The sequence below is a fragment of the Accipiter gentilis genome, chromosome Z, assembly GCF_929443795.1.
Source record: "Accipiter gentilis chromosome Z, bAccGen1.1, whole genome shotgun sequence".
Lineage (NCBI taxonomy): Eukaryota > Metazoa > Chordata > Aves > Accipitriformes > Accipitridae > Astur > Astur gentilis.
The window spans coordinates 12,450,559-12,465,354 of NC_064919.1; the positions used below are offsets into that span (position 1 = coordinate 12,450,559).

The 14,796-nt window shown below is 37.5% G+C and overlaps 1 protein-coding gene across 9 annotated transcripts in view; it reads left to right on the forward strand.

The window, feature by feature from the left end:
* SUSD1 (sushi domain containing 1) overlaps positions 1-14,796 on the forward strand; it is a 69,409-nt gene that overhangs the window by 38,981 nt on the left and 15,632 nt on the right. For all 9 annotated transcript variants that reach the window (XR_007505141.1, XM_049796137.1, XM_049796136.1 and 6 more), the window contains 4 exons: positions 4,399-4,492; positions 5,575-5,830; positions 10,378-10,417; positions 13,264-13,357. Coding sequence is in view for 8 of the 9 variants with exons in the window: in XM_049796137.1 (XP_049652094.1) it covers positions 4,399-4,492; positions 5,575-5,830; positions 10,378-10,417; positions 13,264-13,357 (484 nt within the window). In the remaining variant the exon portion in view is untranslated. The remainder of the gene's footprint in view (positions 1-4,398; positions 4,493-5,574; positions 5,831-10,377; positions 10,418-13,263; positions 13,358-14,796) is intronic.

Here is a 14,796-nt window from a genome sequence, read left to right on the forward strand (position 1 = left end):
CAGTGTTTCTGTCTTCCTTGTTTTAAAAATCAGTAAAAAATGTTATGGACACAAAGCCCTCAAATGCAGCCCAGGAAATAAAAGATTACACAAATGGTGGTATTTCAGCAAAGGATTGTTTCAGTTAGAACTTGGCTTTATAGAGGAATCTTTGATTTGACTTCCCTGAACTTGGGAAGAGTTGCCATCTGTTTTTGGACTTTGTGGTTCATTTCCATTGGTATTTTTAAAGCTGTATCATTAGCCCAAAATGACATAGAGATGCTGTAAAGAGAGCAATGCTGGCACCAAACAAAGGTTTTTTAATAAGGTGCAAATCATTCAGTTTAACAGGTTTTTGCATATCCATATATAGGGTGGCATAGAACTTGATTTGCTCATTTATTTTTGACATGTCTGTGTATAGGAAACTTACAACTTTTCTTGCCTGCGGTATATATGCAAAGGTAAGTAGCACAGTGTTATCCCAGAGTTACAGCTTCAGAGCTGTACAAAAGGTCAGATGACAGGAAAGGCATTAAACATTCCTGTTACCACTACTGAAGAATGTCATAAAAGTGCACGTTCCTTGTATTGCGGCTGTTTGGCTGTGAAGCCCTCGGTCTGCAGCTGTAAACAGTCTTGGCAATAACCAGGGCTTTAAAACAAGAACTAAACAGCTCATTTCCAGGATTAAAGAAAGAAACGTAGCTGTTCCATTGTGAAGTGCTTTCATGATAACTGATAGGGAACTGCTTCCAACATGCTAATGCTAGCTTTTTCTGAAGAGCGTGATTACAGTGTTAACACCAAGCAGGCTTTTGCTTCAGCGTTGAGGCATGTGCTGTTTCCCCGTGCTGTTGCAGTGGTACACGCTTCCTGGTGTGCACTTCTTTTCCTGTAGCCTGTCTTCATGTTCAGAGGGAGGCTCAGCGGATGTGTTCTCATTGTAGAAAATGAGCCTGTATATGTAATGTCCAAACGTTAGTAATGTAGCACTGCTATGACAAGGAAGCGCTTAGAGTGGGACTGTTTCTGGATATACGTGCATTTCTTGCTATGTTCTTCTGCATTTTCCTGGTGCTGCTACAGGTATGTTAGTTTGTTCTGCTGGCAAAGAGTTAAAAAGCCCCCAAGACCTTTAACAAAGGCAAGGTGCTAACAGCACCTGAACAGACTGGAGGATTTTGCTTTCTGCTCACAGCCCACCTAGTGCAAGTCCTCATCTCTCCAAAGCATTTCCCCTTTCCCTCCACCTGTTCTAGACAGTGTTAAGCCAGTATTTTTACCATGTGGATTTTTAAATCTGGAAATTATGATGTCCTCGCAGCAGAAGTTGTTGGTTTTGGGGTTTTTTTTAATGTTAAATTTCTGGAAAGATGCTTCTTTTAATAAAAGTTCTTAGTTGCTAAATATTGCATATGGACTAACTCCTTCAGAGTTTCCTTTCTAGTCACTGAAGCAAAAATGAAATCCATTCCTTTCATTTATTATTATTGTTGTTGTTGTTATTAATTTGTATTGTTGCAAGTTGTTCACTTTTCTTATTAAAACAGGCAGATTGTCTTTGATGTGCTTGATATTTGTAGTAATCAGTATTTCTTACCAGCAACTAAAAATATCAAAAGACTCCAAGTTTTAAAAGCCCTGTGTGTTTTTTTCAGATTTTGCTCTCTTTTGCCCACTTACTAGGGCTGTCAGTGCTGGATGGCTATTTATTTTCATGTTTTGCATTTTTCCTGTCAAATTATAGAAAACAAAAATTAATTGTTATGAACTTAGTCAGCAGTCTTTTTGTCCCCTTGGTACCTCTTGCACTGCTTCTCTGGAAAAAAGGTGCAAAACTGTTGCATTCAATGCTCGTACTGGCTGGCACTAAAGAAGAAATACCCAAGTTTTTCTTGGAAATTGGAAAACTCTCAAGAGAAATTAATTATAGTGTCTCCTGGTGGTATTGGATGCTAAAGGAAAGGAGGATAGGAGAAATGCACCAGATGTATCTACCTTGACAGATATATTTTCCTGTCACTGTCCACTAGCAATGTCTGCGCTGAGGAACCATTGAATTTAAGGAAGGGTTTACAGTTCTTAAGTTCTGTTTGTTTAGGTTTGCAAGGTGCAAAGGACATAAAGGTTGGATGTCAAATATTATTTGTTCATTTATTTTGTTCAGATAGAAGTACTGTCTGTACGTTTTACAATATCTGTAGATGCAGAAGTATTGAAAAGACTCTCTGAAGTAAGGACCATTTCTTGTTCTTGCAGGCAGCAATACACTTCATTAACTCAGAAAACTATCTGAAAAGGTTTTCTGCCCTGTCTCTGCTAGAGGGAAGCTGCTGTGGAACACTGAGGCTTTGCTAGATGTAAATCTTAGTCTCATTTCAATCCTAAACATTCATAGTTGGTTTCTTCACTGGTAGTTCACCCATAAACTGGTTTTGAAAAGGACCTGATGAAGGGAACTACCAGAGCAATTCTTTGGCTAGGTAAGCTTTCAGGAGGTTCTCTTGAGGATGATTTTTGCCAAGGGCAAGGTAGATTTTATTACTAGGGATGCCTGTGTGGCCTGTTGTCTTTATTTTGGGCAAGCTGTGCTTAAGTTGTTCCTTTCCCATGTTTCATCTGTCTAAAGCAGAGATCATATAGGCTTTCAAATTTCTTTTTCATAGGCTACAAAGACAAGTTTTTGGTTCCCTCATATAAAACAACTTCTCCTTTATTGTAGTCATCCTCTGCACTAGTTTCACTTAGCTCTGTTGGATTGATGATTGGAACTTCAGACACGGTGAAATGATCACACCTGGGCCTCTGTATCTCTGGTGGTACTTTTCTAGTGTTATAGTTTCTTATGCTTTTTAGAGCAGCCTCTTTCTTTTTTTTTTTTTTTTCTCTTTTTTTTCCTGTTACCATTTTGGTGACTAACACTCATTCTGAGATGCTCTAATATGCTAGCTAAGCTAATATGCTCTTCCTACACTCAAAGGAACTTAGAATATATAGCAAAAAATTCTTGTTAGTAGCCCCAAGTGTATCACCTTTTACTTTATACTGGTGAATTTAATCTCATTTCTGCAAAACAATAGCTGTAAAGGTGATTCAGTTCTTCTTGCATAATGTCTCCATACTCCTTTTGATTTACAGTGTCGAACATTGAGCAGCAAAATTAATCTGTATGCACCTGGATTTTACACCATGGTTGTTAAGAAAATGCCAGACTTAGTACTTACTTTGTTTAGTCTTGGAGGAACTCCTCTAATAACCTTCCTGCACCCCAGTACTTCTGCTTCCAACATGTTGTATTTTGCTAGCTCCCTGTTTACTAGTTATTTATCCACTTTACAGTTTTTCTACCAAGCTTCATTTTCTACTGCTGAGTTAATGATTTTGTATATTTCAACATGTATGTGCAGCTGTCTGTATTCCAGCTGTTTGAAAAATCCATGCATAACAGCAAGATTTTTGCCTGATGTGATTTAACTCTGGCAAATATGCATTGGTTTTCTTTTGTTTGTCTCCATGACATCTGTTATTCTTTCTAACGGTGCTCTAAAGCCTTGATTTTATGTATATAGGCACTGCTTTTGTTACTCTTTGGTAAGATACCACATCAGCAGCTTGATAGACCAGTTTTCAAACAGCTTAGCCATACCTGTAAATATCTGTGCTTGTTCTTTCAGACATCTGGGGTAGACAGTATCCATGCTTCACACTCTGCCCCCTTGGTTGTGCACACTGAAGCTCTTTTCATTTTTGCTTCCAGGGTGATAGTGGTAATTTCCATTATCATAGCACCAGTCTCTGTCAGTGTGCAGCTGTCATCATTGCTGTTGAAATTAGAAGCAGAAGTGTTTGTTCAGTTTTGGCCTTGTTGCAAATTCCCACTAAAACAAATTAGAGCTCTGTACCCATATTGAAATCCAATTTAAGGGGCTGGATATTGCTAGCTGACTGTGAGCAGTAACTAAGGAAGTTGCCTGCCTGAAAGTGCTTTTGGTGCTAATACATTCTCCTTTATTCATACCATTTTATTTCTTGTAGTAGGCTGTGTGCCCAGAGTTTCATCTTTTTCTTCTCCTTGGCCATTTCAGTTAGTCTAATAAATAATATTTCTGCTTCCAACAAATCTTTCCTGTCTCATTTCTCTGTAGTCTACCATCATTTTTTGGCATCTTTGTTTTTCCCAGCTAGCAGAAATAATTTAATACAGGGGTTTGAGCTGGGGCTGCCATGCCATCATGCTTATATTTGCTCTGTCTTTTTCTTGACCAGACTGTTTATGTTGCCTGCAGACTTTAGCCATCAGGGGGTTGAGGCTCAGTTAACAGAGGAAGTTTGGGGGAAAAAATAGCTAGGAACTCTCATGCCTGAAATATTTCTAAAACCTCTCTGAATCACTGGTATTTGTTTACTTTTTAGATCCCCCTTTCCCAGATGTAGAATTTGTTTCAGTAAAAGGTTCTGCAGCTTTGCTCAGACTTCGGAAAGCAGAAGATCGAAATGGACCGATCAGGTTTGTCTCTGTGCACTCTTCACCCTTTCAAAAAACATTCTGCAGATTTATGTTGCTTACATACTGGAAGTTTTTGTGGGGGCTAGATTATTTTTGTTAGCAATGGGAGAAAACTTAAGCTGTAACGCCCAGTTTCTCTTCCCTTAGTGGAGTAGTATTTGGCTTCAGACTCTTCCCTGCTTTCTGGATCAAAATTCTGTTTTTGATAATCCCGAGTTTTCACTGTTGGTTTGTTTTGTTGGTTTTTTTCCTTTATCCACAGTGAAGTCACAGTAGATTTTTATTGATGGATTCAAGCACAGTTCTACCCATGTGATTTTTCTTTTCCAACAAACTCATGCAGCCAGTACGTTTTTTTTTCCTAGGAGCCAGAGGAAATGGTGAACAATATCTGTATTTATGCATATTCTGAAGTAGTGTTTTTGTATTAGTGTATTACTACCAAAATATATTTCTAGAGAAAAAGGATTTACACCTTGCTAAGTGCTGTTTGTGATGGAAAAGGTAGTTGTAACTCAACATGACACTAAAGCAGAAAATATTTGAAAGCTAATAATGTTTCAGGAAATGACTGGTGTAACAGCCCTAAGAGTCTTCCTATGGTTGAATACCATAGACTAAACATTGTTTTGAGAGGTCTGACAACAGCTTTGATTAATTTTTTTTACAAATTATATCTGTCCTCTCCTTCTTTAAACAGAAGTTATGTTTCTGGGATATTATGAATCATTTCTAGAGGCCAATGATGTATTGTTTCATAGGTGAACTTATGTCTTAGATGAGGGGAGCAAGAGATAGCCTACTCAGTTTGATGCTCTTCTCAACATGAACAGACATATAAAGTTAATGTGCATGGGATGAGGAGAACCACCTCTAAGCTGTGCGTGCAGTGCTTTTGGTTCAGAACACAATGGAACACACACAGACAGAAATATTTTAGTATAAGAAGTGTTCGTATTGGACATTGATAATAAAAAGCAGTTAAGAGGCTAAAGATAGAAAAGACAATGTGAATTAATGAATGTCTGATGCTTAGTACATTGAAGTGAGGCCTAACGTTTACTTTTTTTGTTTCACTCCAGTCTTTATCAAGTGATTGTGCTTCCTCTGGGTTTGCAAAGCACTTTTATTTGTGACTCCTTTGCTGCTGCAACTTTCTTTAGTAACACCGCTGACATTAAAGGATATGTGGCAGCTGAATTTCGGGCGATGGATGTTGCTGATAACATGTCAATTGCTCTTGGAGACAGACATTACTATGGGAAGTTTTATAATGCTCCTTTAAACCTGGGAGAAGAGTATTGTGTTTTTTTGAGAGTAATAAGTGAGTGGAATAAGGTAATGGATGTTTTAAAACCTTTTCTTTACACTTGTTGAATGAAATGTTGCTGGGGAAAAAAGAGGAAAATATTACCTTTGTGTTATGGTGTTGCAAGGGTCTGTTAGCTGACAGATTTAGATTCGATCTGAAGCTCTTTGAATAATTTTTGTAATTCCTTACAGATATTTATGTCTTTGTAATGTTGGAGCAACTCTGGATGCCAAAAGGCAAACAATGGAAGAAACTAAAAATGATGTGCCGTCACTGCCCTCAGTAGTTGAGCGTGTCTTTATTGGGCCAGAATTTAGTGAAAGAAATTAGTATGAGTATCTGAAAATTACACCTTAGCAATGAAAAATTCACCCATTTGAATTTTTAATTGAATGTTTTATAGCAAAGTATTCCAGTTCTCCAAATGACAAGGAAAAATACATTTTGTCACGTGTGTTACCTTCCACGTAGCAATGAATGTCAACTCCAGCTTCCTTAGGAAAGCCTTGTGGAAAAAAATATATTACTAGTATTATTTTTGTTGTCATTTTAAGGTAAATATGTATTTTAATTAAAAACAAGAAGTTTCTAAAATGTACATCTCATCTGTGTCATTCTCCAGTGTCTTGCCTGCCAAGATGTCATTATGCCACTAGTTTTCCAGTCATCTATCTCAGGGGTTAACAGGTTGTAATTTTTTCATAATGTAAGTCTCAGAAATAGGAAGTTTGTCTCATATGGGCCAGGTGATAGACTTTTCATGTGCATACAGTTCCTGAATATCAAATGTAAAAACAGAGCAAAGCAACCCCTGCTGAAGTGAAAAACGCCTGAACGGTGCCTCACCCTGCCACCCCCCCCAAAAATAAAATAGAGTTTTAGGGCTTTGCATATACAGCACGAAGCAAGCAGGCACACAAAAACTGATCTGTGAGTCACTTGTAAATAAGTCTCTACAATTTTGGAAGCCTACACCCAAATCTCAGTAAATTGAAACAGCTTCTATTAAGAAATGCAACTCTGCCTCAGTCCAAAGCAAGTGAAATAAAAAAAATACATGTAATAGCTGTTACTGGTATCTAGTAATCTGTGCAACGTAAGTATTGTGTGGCATCTACTTTAACAATAGTCTAAGAAGTTTTTATAGCACAGATAAAGTGGTTTCTGGTCCTGATACAAGTCTGTTGTTTGTCATAAATTTTTAATTAATTATGTGAGGGAATAAGTAGGGAGATGACATCTGAAGGCATTCAGTTCATAAATAATGTTAAGTTAGCCCAAAATATCTTGGAATTTAGACAACGAACTGTATTTTTTAGAAAAATTTACTCTGTGGAACAGGATTGTTAATGAGTCAAATGTATACAAGTTTAGCCTCTTTAAGCACTCCTAAATACACCCTTGAGCTCAATTTATGTGTCTATGGGCTTCATACATTGGTTTCCCTAGCTGTCTCCCTTCAATATTTTCTGATACTGGGGAACATTTCCTATTGTTACTTGTGTTGAGGTTTTTCTTGCACAGAACAGTGCAGATTGCTTATGCATCTCTGCCAGCTGTTTGCTAAACTGCTTCTAAGTTACATTATTCTTTCTCTTTCATACAGATTATTTTCTGATGTTTCATCTCTAGCATTGCCAGTTGTATTTTCTAGGCCGCTGATTTAATGGAATATTATTACTGTTATTTGTAGAAGTCACTCTTTGCTTCCTTCCATTTAGAATGCATCAGCTCCTTAATATACACTTTCCTCTATGGCTTTTGTTAATTGATGAAGTACACAAAGTTACATACAACATTTATAAATCATTATTAAGATTGCAAATGCCAAACAGCTTTGGTTCCCAGCTCTGCTTCTTTGAGATGGAACTTAGACCTGTGGCTCAAAAGTACTCGTTTATCGTCAATTACCATGCCCTTGTATTATGTGCAATTGCTGGTATTAAGAAGTTAAAGAAATTCAGAACTAAAAATTGAGGGTTGTTGGGTTTTGAGAATTTCTAAAAATCTGATTACTTAAGTAACTGAATTGGGATTCAAGAGTTAGTATTTAAAAGCCTGCTTTTTAAAAAATCTGCTCTTTAATTGGCCCTCAATTATTAAGACATGTGAAATCAGCATTTCTGTAGTGTCTTTTAGTTGTGAACACATTTCCATTTGAATACAGACACATTAGAAATACATGTCATAGACTCCTAACTAATGTTCTCATTATTGTACTTTTATGTTCTGGCATCTTCCAGAGTCCCTTCTGGCTCCAGACCCCTTCATGCTGAGAAGGGTACAATACATATCATACATGCTGCAAAATCATGGCTTGGTTGTGATGTTTATTGCCATTATTCCTGAATATACCTGACATATTTTCTTTGTGGTAGTGGTGGGAAAATCAGTTCAAATAAAATTATGTGGACACAGTTAAGACAAGTAAGCTGTTCCGTTTTATTGAGTCCACGTTCATTTATGCCTTGCTCAGATTTGGAGGTCTTGAGAAAGGTGTCCGCTGTGTGGTTTTTACTTTCTGTTTATTTTTCAAGGTGGAGAATTTAAAAAGCATATTTCATTTGTGCAGGACATTCAGATGTGTTAAAAGGCTGGTCAGATGATCTGAGGAGATCGTTGGGGATGTACAAGGAAAGCAGTTATGAAGTCGGAGTTAATGGAAATTAACATTTTTCATATTGATGAATTTGGCAATTGGAATATAGGGATGATGGAGACGAAGGATCTGGGAACAAACAAGAATTTGCTGTCATTATCATGAAAACTTTACTTAAGTGGAATGAATTGTCCACCCTTGGAAGTGTCCTTCTACATGAGGGATACTGCTAATTAAATAACTGAAACCCATCTGGTACTGATTTTAATCTCCAGTGATTACTTTATGGATTCCATGCTGTGCAGGGAGCCAAGGCTCATAGTGAAGGGCAGGAACTAAAAAAGGTGTTTGGAGTTTAAACTTACTTGAGATTAATATCTTTAGCATAGCTTTTGTTCAGTGGCAGCATAAGCTTTTTTGGATCAAACAGTTTGTGCATGTAACAGAAGTAAGAGCAGGACTGTGAAAGGTGAAGATGGCACATAGTCTTTTCAGGAAAAAAAGCTATGAGCTTTCTGGAAAGTCAGAATCAAAATGGCCCCTACTGTGAGAAAAGTCTGTTAAAACTAGCCTAATAAAAATTCAGCTGAGAAAAATGTATATGCATGGCAAAATCTTTTCTCTTTTCTCCAGAACTCTTTTTAAGTGTGCAGCTGTGGAAGGGGTTTCAATCTCTAGTTTAGCTACCTGTGAATATCCAGGTTGAACTATGGACTTTGGGATCCATGGTATTTGGAGGAGTAATTTCACTGATAACTTTCTGGAAAGGTGCCAATTCATAAGAGGAAGGGGTTTATAATTTGATTTAGTGTGAAGTGTGGATCAGTGAACTTCGCTGCTGAGATTTCTGGGAGTTCTGTAACTTCTCTGATAGGCAAGAGATGACTGATCTGCTACAAACTAGAGTATGTCACAGAGGTAGGTATTTCATGATGCTAGTCACACCAGTGCCCCCAGAATCTGGCATTTGGTCGAGTTTTTAAATCCACCTCTTGTTCTTTATTCTTCCTCTCCTAAGAGGATTTTCCTTGTCAGTGTTTTGTCTTTTTAAATAACCAGAAAATTCCTTATAAAAATGAGTTTAAGAAACACTGAGATTCTACAATTCTGCATGCAGACACACGAAAGTAAGACTAAGCATACAAATGTGCCTTTGTCCTTTTGTGCAAATGCTTCAAAATGTAGCCTTCAATTTCATAGAAACATACCGTTATCCAGAGCAACATAATAAACATTTTGCCAAAACATGAAAAATATGTGTATGTATTCTGTGAAAGTCATTTAGCAGGAAAGTACATATAGAAGCACGACAAAAATAGACTTCACAGTAATTATGCAGTAGACAATAGAACTCAGAATAGAACTTCTTGTGTATGTATGAGTGTGTTCTGGGGGAAAAAAGCTCTACAGGGACCAAAGCTTGCTGTAAAAAACCAAAACTTGTTAAACAAGTCTACAAAAGCAGACGCCTGATAAACATTTATTCAACCAATGTGAACGTTAACTACTATAAAAATTACCAAGCAAGTTGTCATAACTGGAAAAAACCTTACATCTAGTATTTGAAAAACATGGCATTAAGTACCATATTTTAACATATGTATTCTACATGGGGATGGAGTTAATACAGCATATTCAGCCTTATCTCAGCATTTAATAAATTCTGAATTCTTATCCATGCAGCTTCAAAGATCCTTCTATGTTACTTGCATGCCTAGGTTGTAGAAAGAAAGGAAGGAAGAGTGATGATCTGAAAGACTAGAGCCAGCCTTTCATCAAAGTTCTCTCTCTAATCTTATCTTTATAGTTTATAATCTTTTCAGACAAGCTAGAGGCTGCTGCCAGGGGAATAACAAACTCCATTCTCAATAGTAATAAAATACAGTATGTTGTGGATGACTGCTCTTGCAGAGGGTGTTAGTGATAATAAATTTCTCTCATGAAAAACAGTGATTTTTTTGTTTTCATTTTCAGGTGAGAACACAGTCCTGTGCTGTTTGGGCACAAATTAAAAGTAAGTCAATTTTTCCTTCAGTGAGAAAACAGAAGTTGTCATGGCTTTGCTTGGCAGCATAAACTAATAATTGCTGTGCCTGTTTCTTCATTTGCCATTAATGGTTGGGTGACTTTGAGGATTGGAAGGGTTAGAGGCAGAAAATTTGCCTTGCACTTCAGTATTCCATTCTAATGGATTCAGTAGTCCATCCTAAAATGGATTCCCTGGTTTCTCCCTGGTTTTCAAGATTACTCTTTCTATGCATCACATTGAAATCTTTACAGCAATTTTTGTGCACAAAGGATTTGAAGCACAGAAGATGTGAAATTTTTGAAACCTGTTTTAAGATAACAGTTCTATATTGGCTTAAATATTTAAAAAAAACCCAAAACATTTTCTAGCTTTCAGAAGCCACATTATTTTGGTATGTTCAGGTGGTCCTTGGAGAGTTGAGTCCTTTTATGAACTTAGGAAAAAAAGACACCATGCAAACATGAAAAATATGGCAAATTTTTGTACTTGTAAGTACAGTTTCTTAAAAATGTAATGGCATAACTTTAAAAGTCAGTGAATTTCTCATCGTGGTTTTATCTTTGTTTTACTTTTTGTGTATAAAATGTTTCCAGTGAATGAGTTTACCTCAGAGGAGTTTTGAATCCACTAGACATCAAGCTTCCCTCCTTTCCACCATGGTGGACAGTACTCTCTTCACCCATTTCATCATGTTTCGCAAAAAGCAAACATTTACCTCTCCTGACAAAGAGGCTGGTACCACTAGAGTCCCCTACAAACTAAATTCTGCTTTTGAGTTGAAAGACTCATGGAGTTAGGAAATGCAGTGACAGTGGAGAGTGAGACAGTACTTTGTAATGATAATAAATCATGTGGTGCATGCAGTGCTATAGGTGCATTTCCTCCACTGCTTATAAAACCCAAGTCTGACTATTGCTATTACTGATCTTCTGGTGACAACTGTGTGTTTATTCTTAGGTTGCCTTTTGTTGTTTACTCTCGTGACCTAGTTCATTTACTGTCACACTTAGAATATAATTTAGGCAGTTTGTGGTCATGGAGACTTGGCTAACATCAACAATTCCCTAGGTTTGAGGGCTCTATTGCTAGAGCTGTATAGGCAAGAGCTGTAAAATAACTCTGGAAAGACAGAGAACTGTCCTCTTCTAAATTTGTCATTTATCGGTTTATAGAGCATCATCAGGGGCTATTTTACTTATTGGGGGTGAAAAGAATGGGCATTGGATGGGAGTAGGACAGGTCAGGCCTTTGGCTTTCTGTTGTAAATCCATTTGCCTTTATATCGCATGGACTTCTAGCCAAATGGTGTCCTTGGTCTAATGTACTTCTGCAGCTGGAGAGGCTGAGAGTATTTTAGGCTCACTGAATCCTTTGAGGACTATTTCTTAATTCAACTTGTGTGGAAGGCAAATTTATAAATTAAATCTAAACCAAATGGGACTGTTTCAGATGTTGTCTAGACAATGTTACACATTATGTGATAAATCATTGTAATAAAAACTGGTAGAAAGCTGTTAAAAGCACACTTCCTTCTGTCACAAATAAGTAAAAGGAATTTTGAGGGTTTTTCACCAAATATACTCCACAATGTGTAAGGAAGACAGTTCTGTCACTTTTATGGAGAGCTGACATCTGCTCTAGAGATGCATAACTTTCTTATGGAAACTGGTGTTACAGTGATACAAGGATAGGCATAACTTTTACCAAAACTGAACATGCTTGTAGGTTGAACAGATTTTTCTTTTAGGGTCCCTGTCTGAAATTCTTTATTCTGCCAGACTCACGGGGTGCTGCACAGATACAAGCCTTGCTTCACTGAGCAGTGTTAGGCAAAGATGGTAAACTGGTCAGGTTCTCCTTATGATTCTGTGTGATTTTTTTGTGCTTCAGAGGCTGCTTGGGTGAATGCCCAGCCAGTTTTGTGCCTGTACATTCAGAGGAGCCCCAAAAGAGTTCAGTTTAAGTAACAGAAACTGCTTTTCTGATGTTCAGGCACTTGGATTCTCATTGTGGACATATACAGTAATTTCACTGAATAAGTGCTATTTTTGCAAGAATTTTTGCAAGCATCCTCGTGCTTGCAAGATTTAACAGCAAATAGAGGTGTGGAATCTTGCAGGAATAAGATCCAGCATCCTAGATGTCTCTGGGAGATCCAGTAATAAATAGGTAACCTTTGATTAATGCTGAAAATGGGATAGAAGTGGCTGGAAGGGATTGACTTTCGATTTTCCCAGGTTACCTTCACCAGTAGTTCTTAATAATTCTGGTTTTGACAGCAAATCACTGTAAGTCTTCTGTTCTGTCCCCGGATGACTTCTGGTATTATGGGCTTGGGTAAGGCTGTGATTGCCAGGTTTATTTGTATTCTGTCACTTGGAAAAAAAATAATAAAAGAATGGGGAAGAGAAATCATGCCCAGATTGTAACAATTTTGAAGGAGATGCATTGAGCCATTTAATAAAGTGCTAGGATTTTCTGGCACCAGAGACCACCTTGGCATATGATTTAGACTGAAATTGCCGGTTATGAGAGGTGAAAATGTTGACACTGAGTATCTCAATTGAAAAAAAAAAAAAAGAAAAAAAGGAAAAAGGCAGGAAACTGAGCGATGGAGAAGTATAATCACTTTTGAGAAATACAGCATTCAATCTTACTTCCTCAACTGGACTGTAACTACTAGTCAGCTCCATTACTACTTGACTGAGCAGTAAGTCCAGCATCTGAGTTTTGTTGCAGTACGTTAGCTTTGAGCAGGCTTGGTCAGTCACCAGACTGAAGCTACACTATTTGGTATTTCTTCATTTTAATTGTTTGATATTTTCTTTCAGATTTATCACCCACTCTGCAATACATGACTGCTGTTGGATTAGCGTCGGTTGCTGCTGTCTGCCTTATATTGTTCTTGTCATTCTCAGCAGCACGGTATGTATTGTTATGAACTCCAGTTTTGTAGTCCTTCTGCGCAAGGCTTACATGTTTTTCTTTTCAGATAGTTTTTCTTGCCAACCTGCTTGGTTTAGGTCTCTTGGGTGGTTAGAAACTATTACAAAGAGTTCCATCAGTTGCCACTGGAGTTGTCCATTGCTTGAACTGACACCCTCTGTATCTTTGCAATCACTGGCGAAACATCTGAAAAATACGGAGCTCATCTTAATAAAGGAAGAATTCAGACAGTGAATAGCACCAGGAATTTAGTTCAGAGGTGTTTTGATTTAATGTTAACTAAATAAATGAAGTTTATATGCTGTGCTACTTGAAAAGTGAAGTCATACCGACAGAAATGTTGCTGTAATTTTCTTATGTAAGATGCCAATTTCCAGTCTTCCCAACTTTATTAAAAAGGCCTAAAAGGATTGTTTTTCAGTAGCAGTTGATCTTTAGCTAAAGGCCACAATAAAAACACGGTAGAAATTTTTAAGAAATTGATTTCTTTCTGTTTCGTGATCCTTCATGCAGGGGCAGTAACTTTATAGCTGTCTTACTTTCAGAGGTAAAACAAATATGTGCCTTTAAGTAATTGTGAATGTCTACGTTTGTGTAAGATCTCCTGACTAAAAAATACGTCTTTGTTGTTGTTTTAATATGTTTATCTCTAAGAATAGTCTTCTTACTTCTTTCTCTTGAAAGGTCAGGAGCCACCAGCCTGGGGGCTGTGAAGTATAGAGCATTGATTGGTTAAGCTGCTTATTTGGCATTCAGAAACAGAAGAAGCTAGTCTTATACAGGGCAGGAGAAAGTAGGATTAATTGGATTATTTATAGTTATCTAAATTTCAAATCAGTTCTTACCGTCTAAATTCCAAAATAAAGATTCCATGGTGTCTTTCAAGTAAGTAAAGGAATGGACCTCAGCATTCCCTTGGCAATTGGATGCAGTGGTAAACTTGAGCTTGCAGTCTTGATTGTTTTGGGGTTTTTTGAAAAACATTGTCAGAGTCAGCTTTGACATTTGAGGTAGAATGGGCCGTAACTGTCTTGGTGTCTAAACTAGCACTCCTGTCAGAGGGCTTACTGCAGGAGGAAGGGTGTCCCTGAGCTGTTGTGGTGTGAAAGGCTCCTCAGTTATTTCAGTTTCTCTGGTGAAAATGTGACAGAGAGTTATAAATACTATGTCAAATCAATTAGCATCACAGTGATAGGAGAGCTATTTAAGATAATAGATAGTACTGGAAGAATCATGTATGAGTGTGAACGAGTAATGAATAAGTGTAGAGAAGTTTAGGTCCTGAACTTCCATTTCAGTCTTCTTTTAAAAGGAGTGAGAGAAAAAAACCTCAGGTGACATCCTTGGGGAGCTGAGTACATTAAGTGCATTTGACAGGGGTCATGCTGTAATGTGGTGTAAAGTTGGGGGCCAGGACT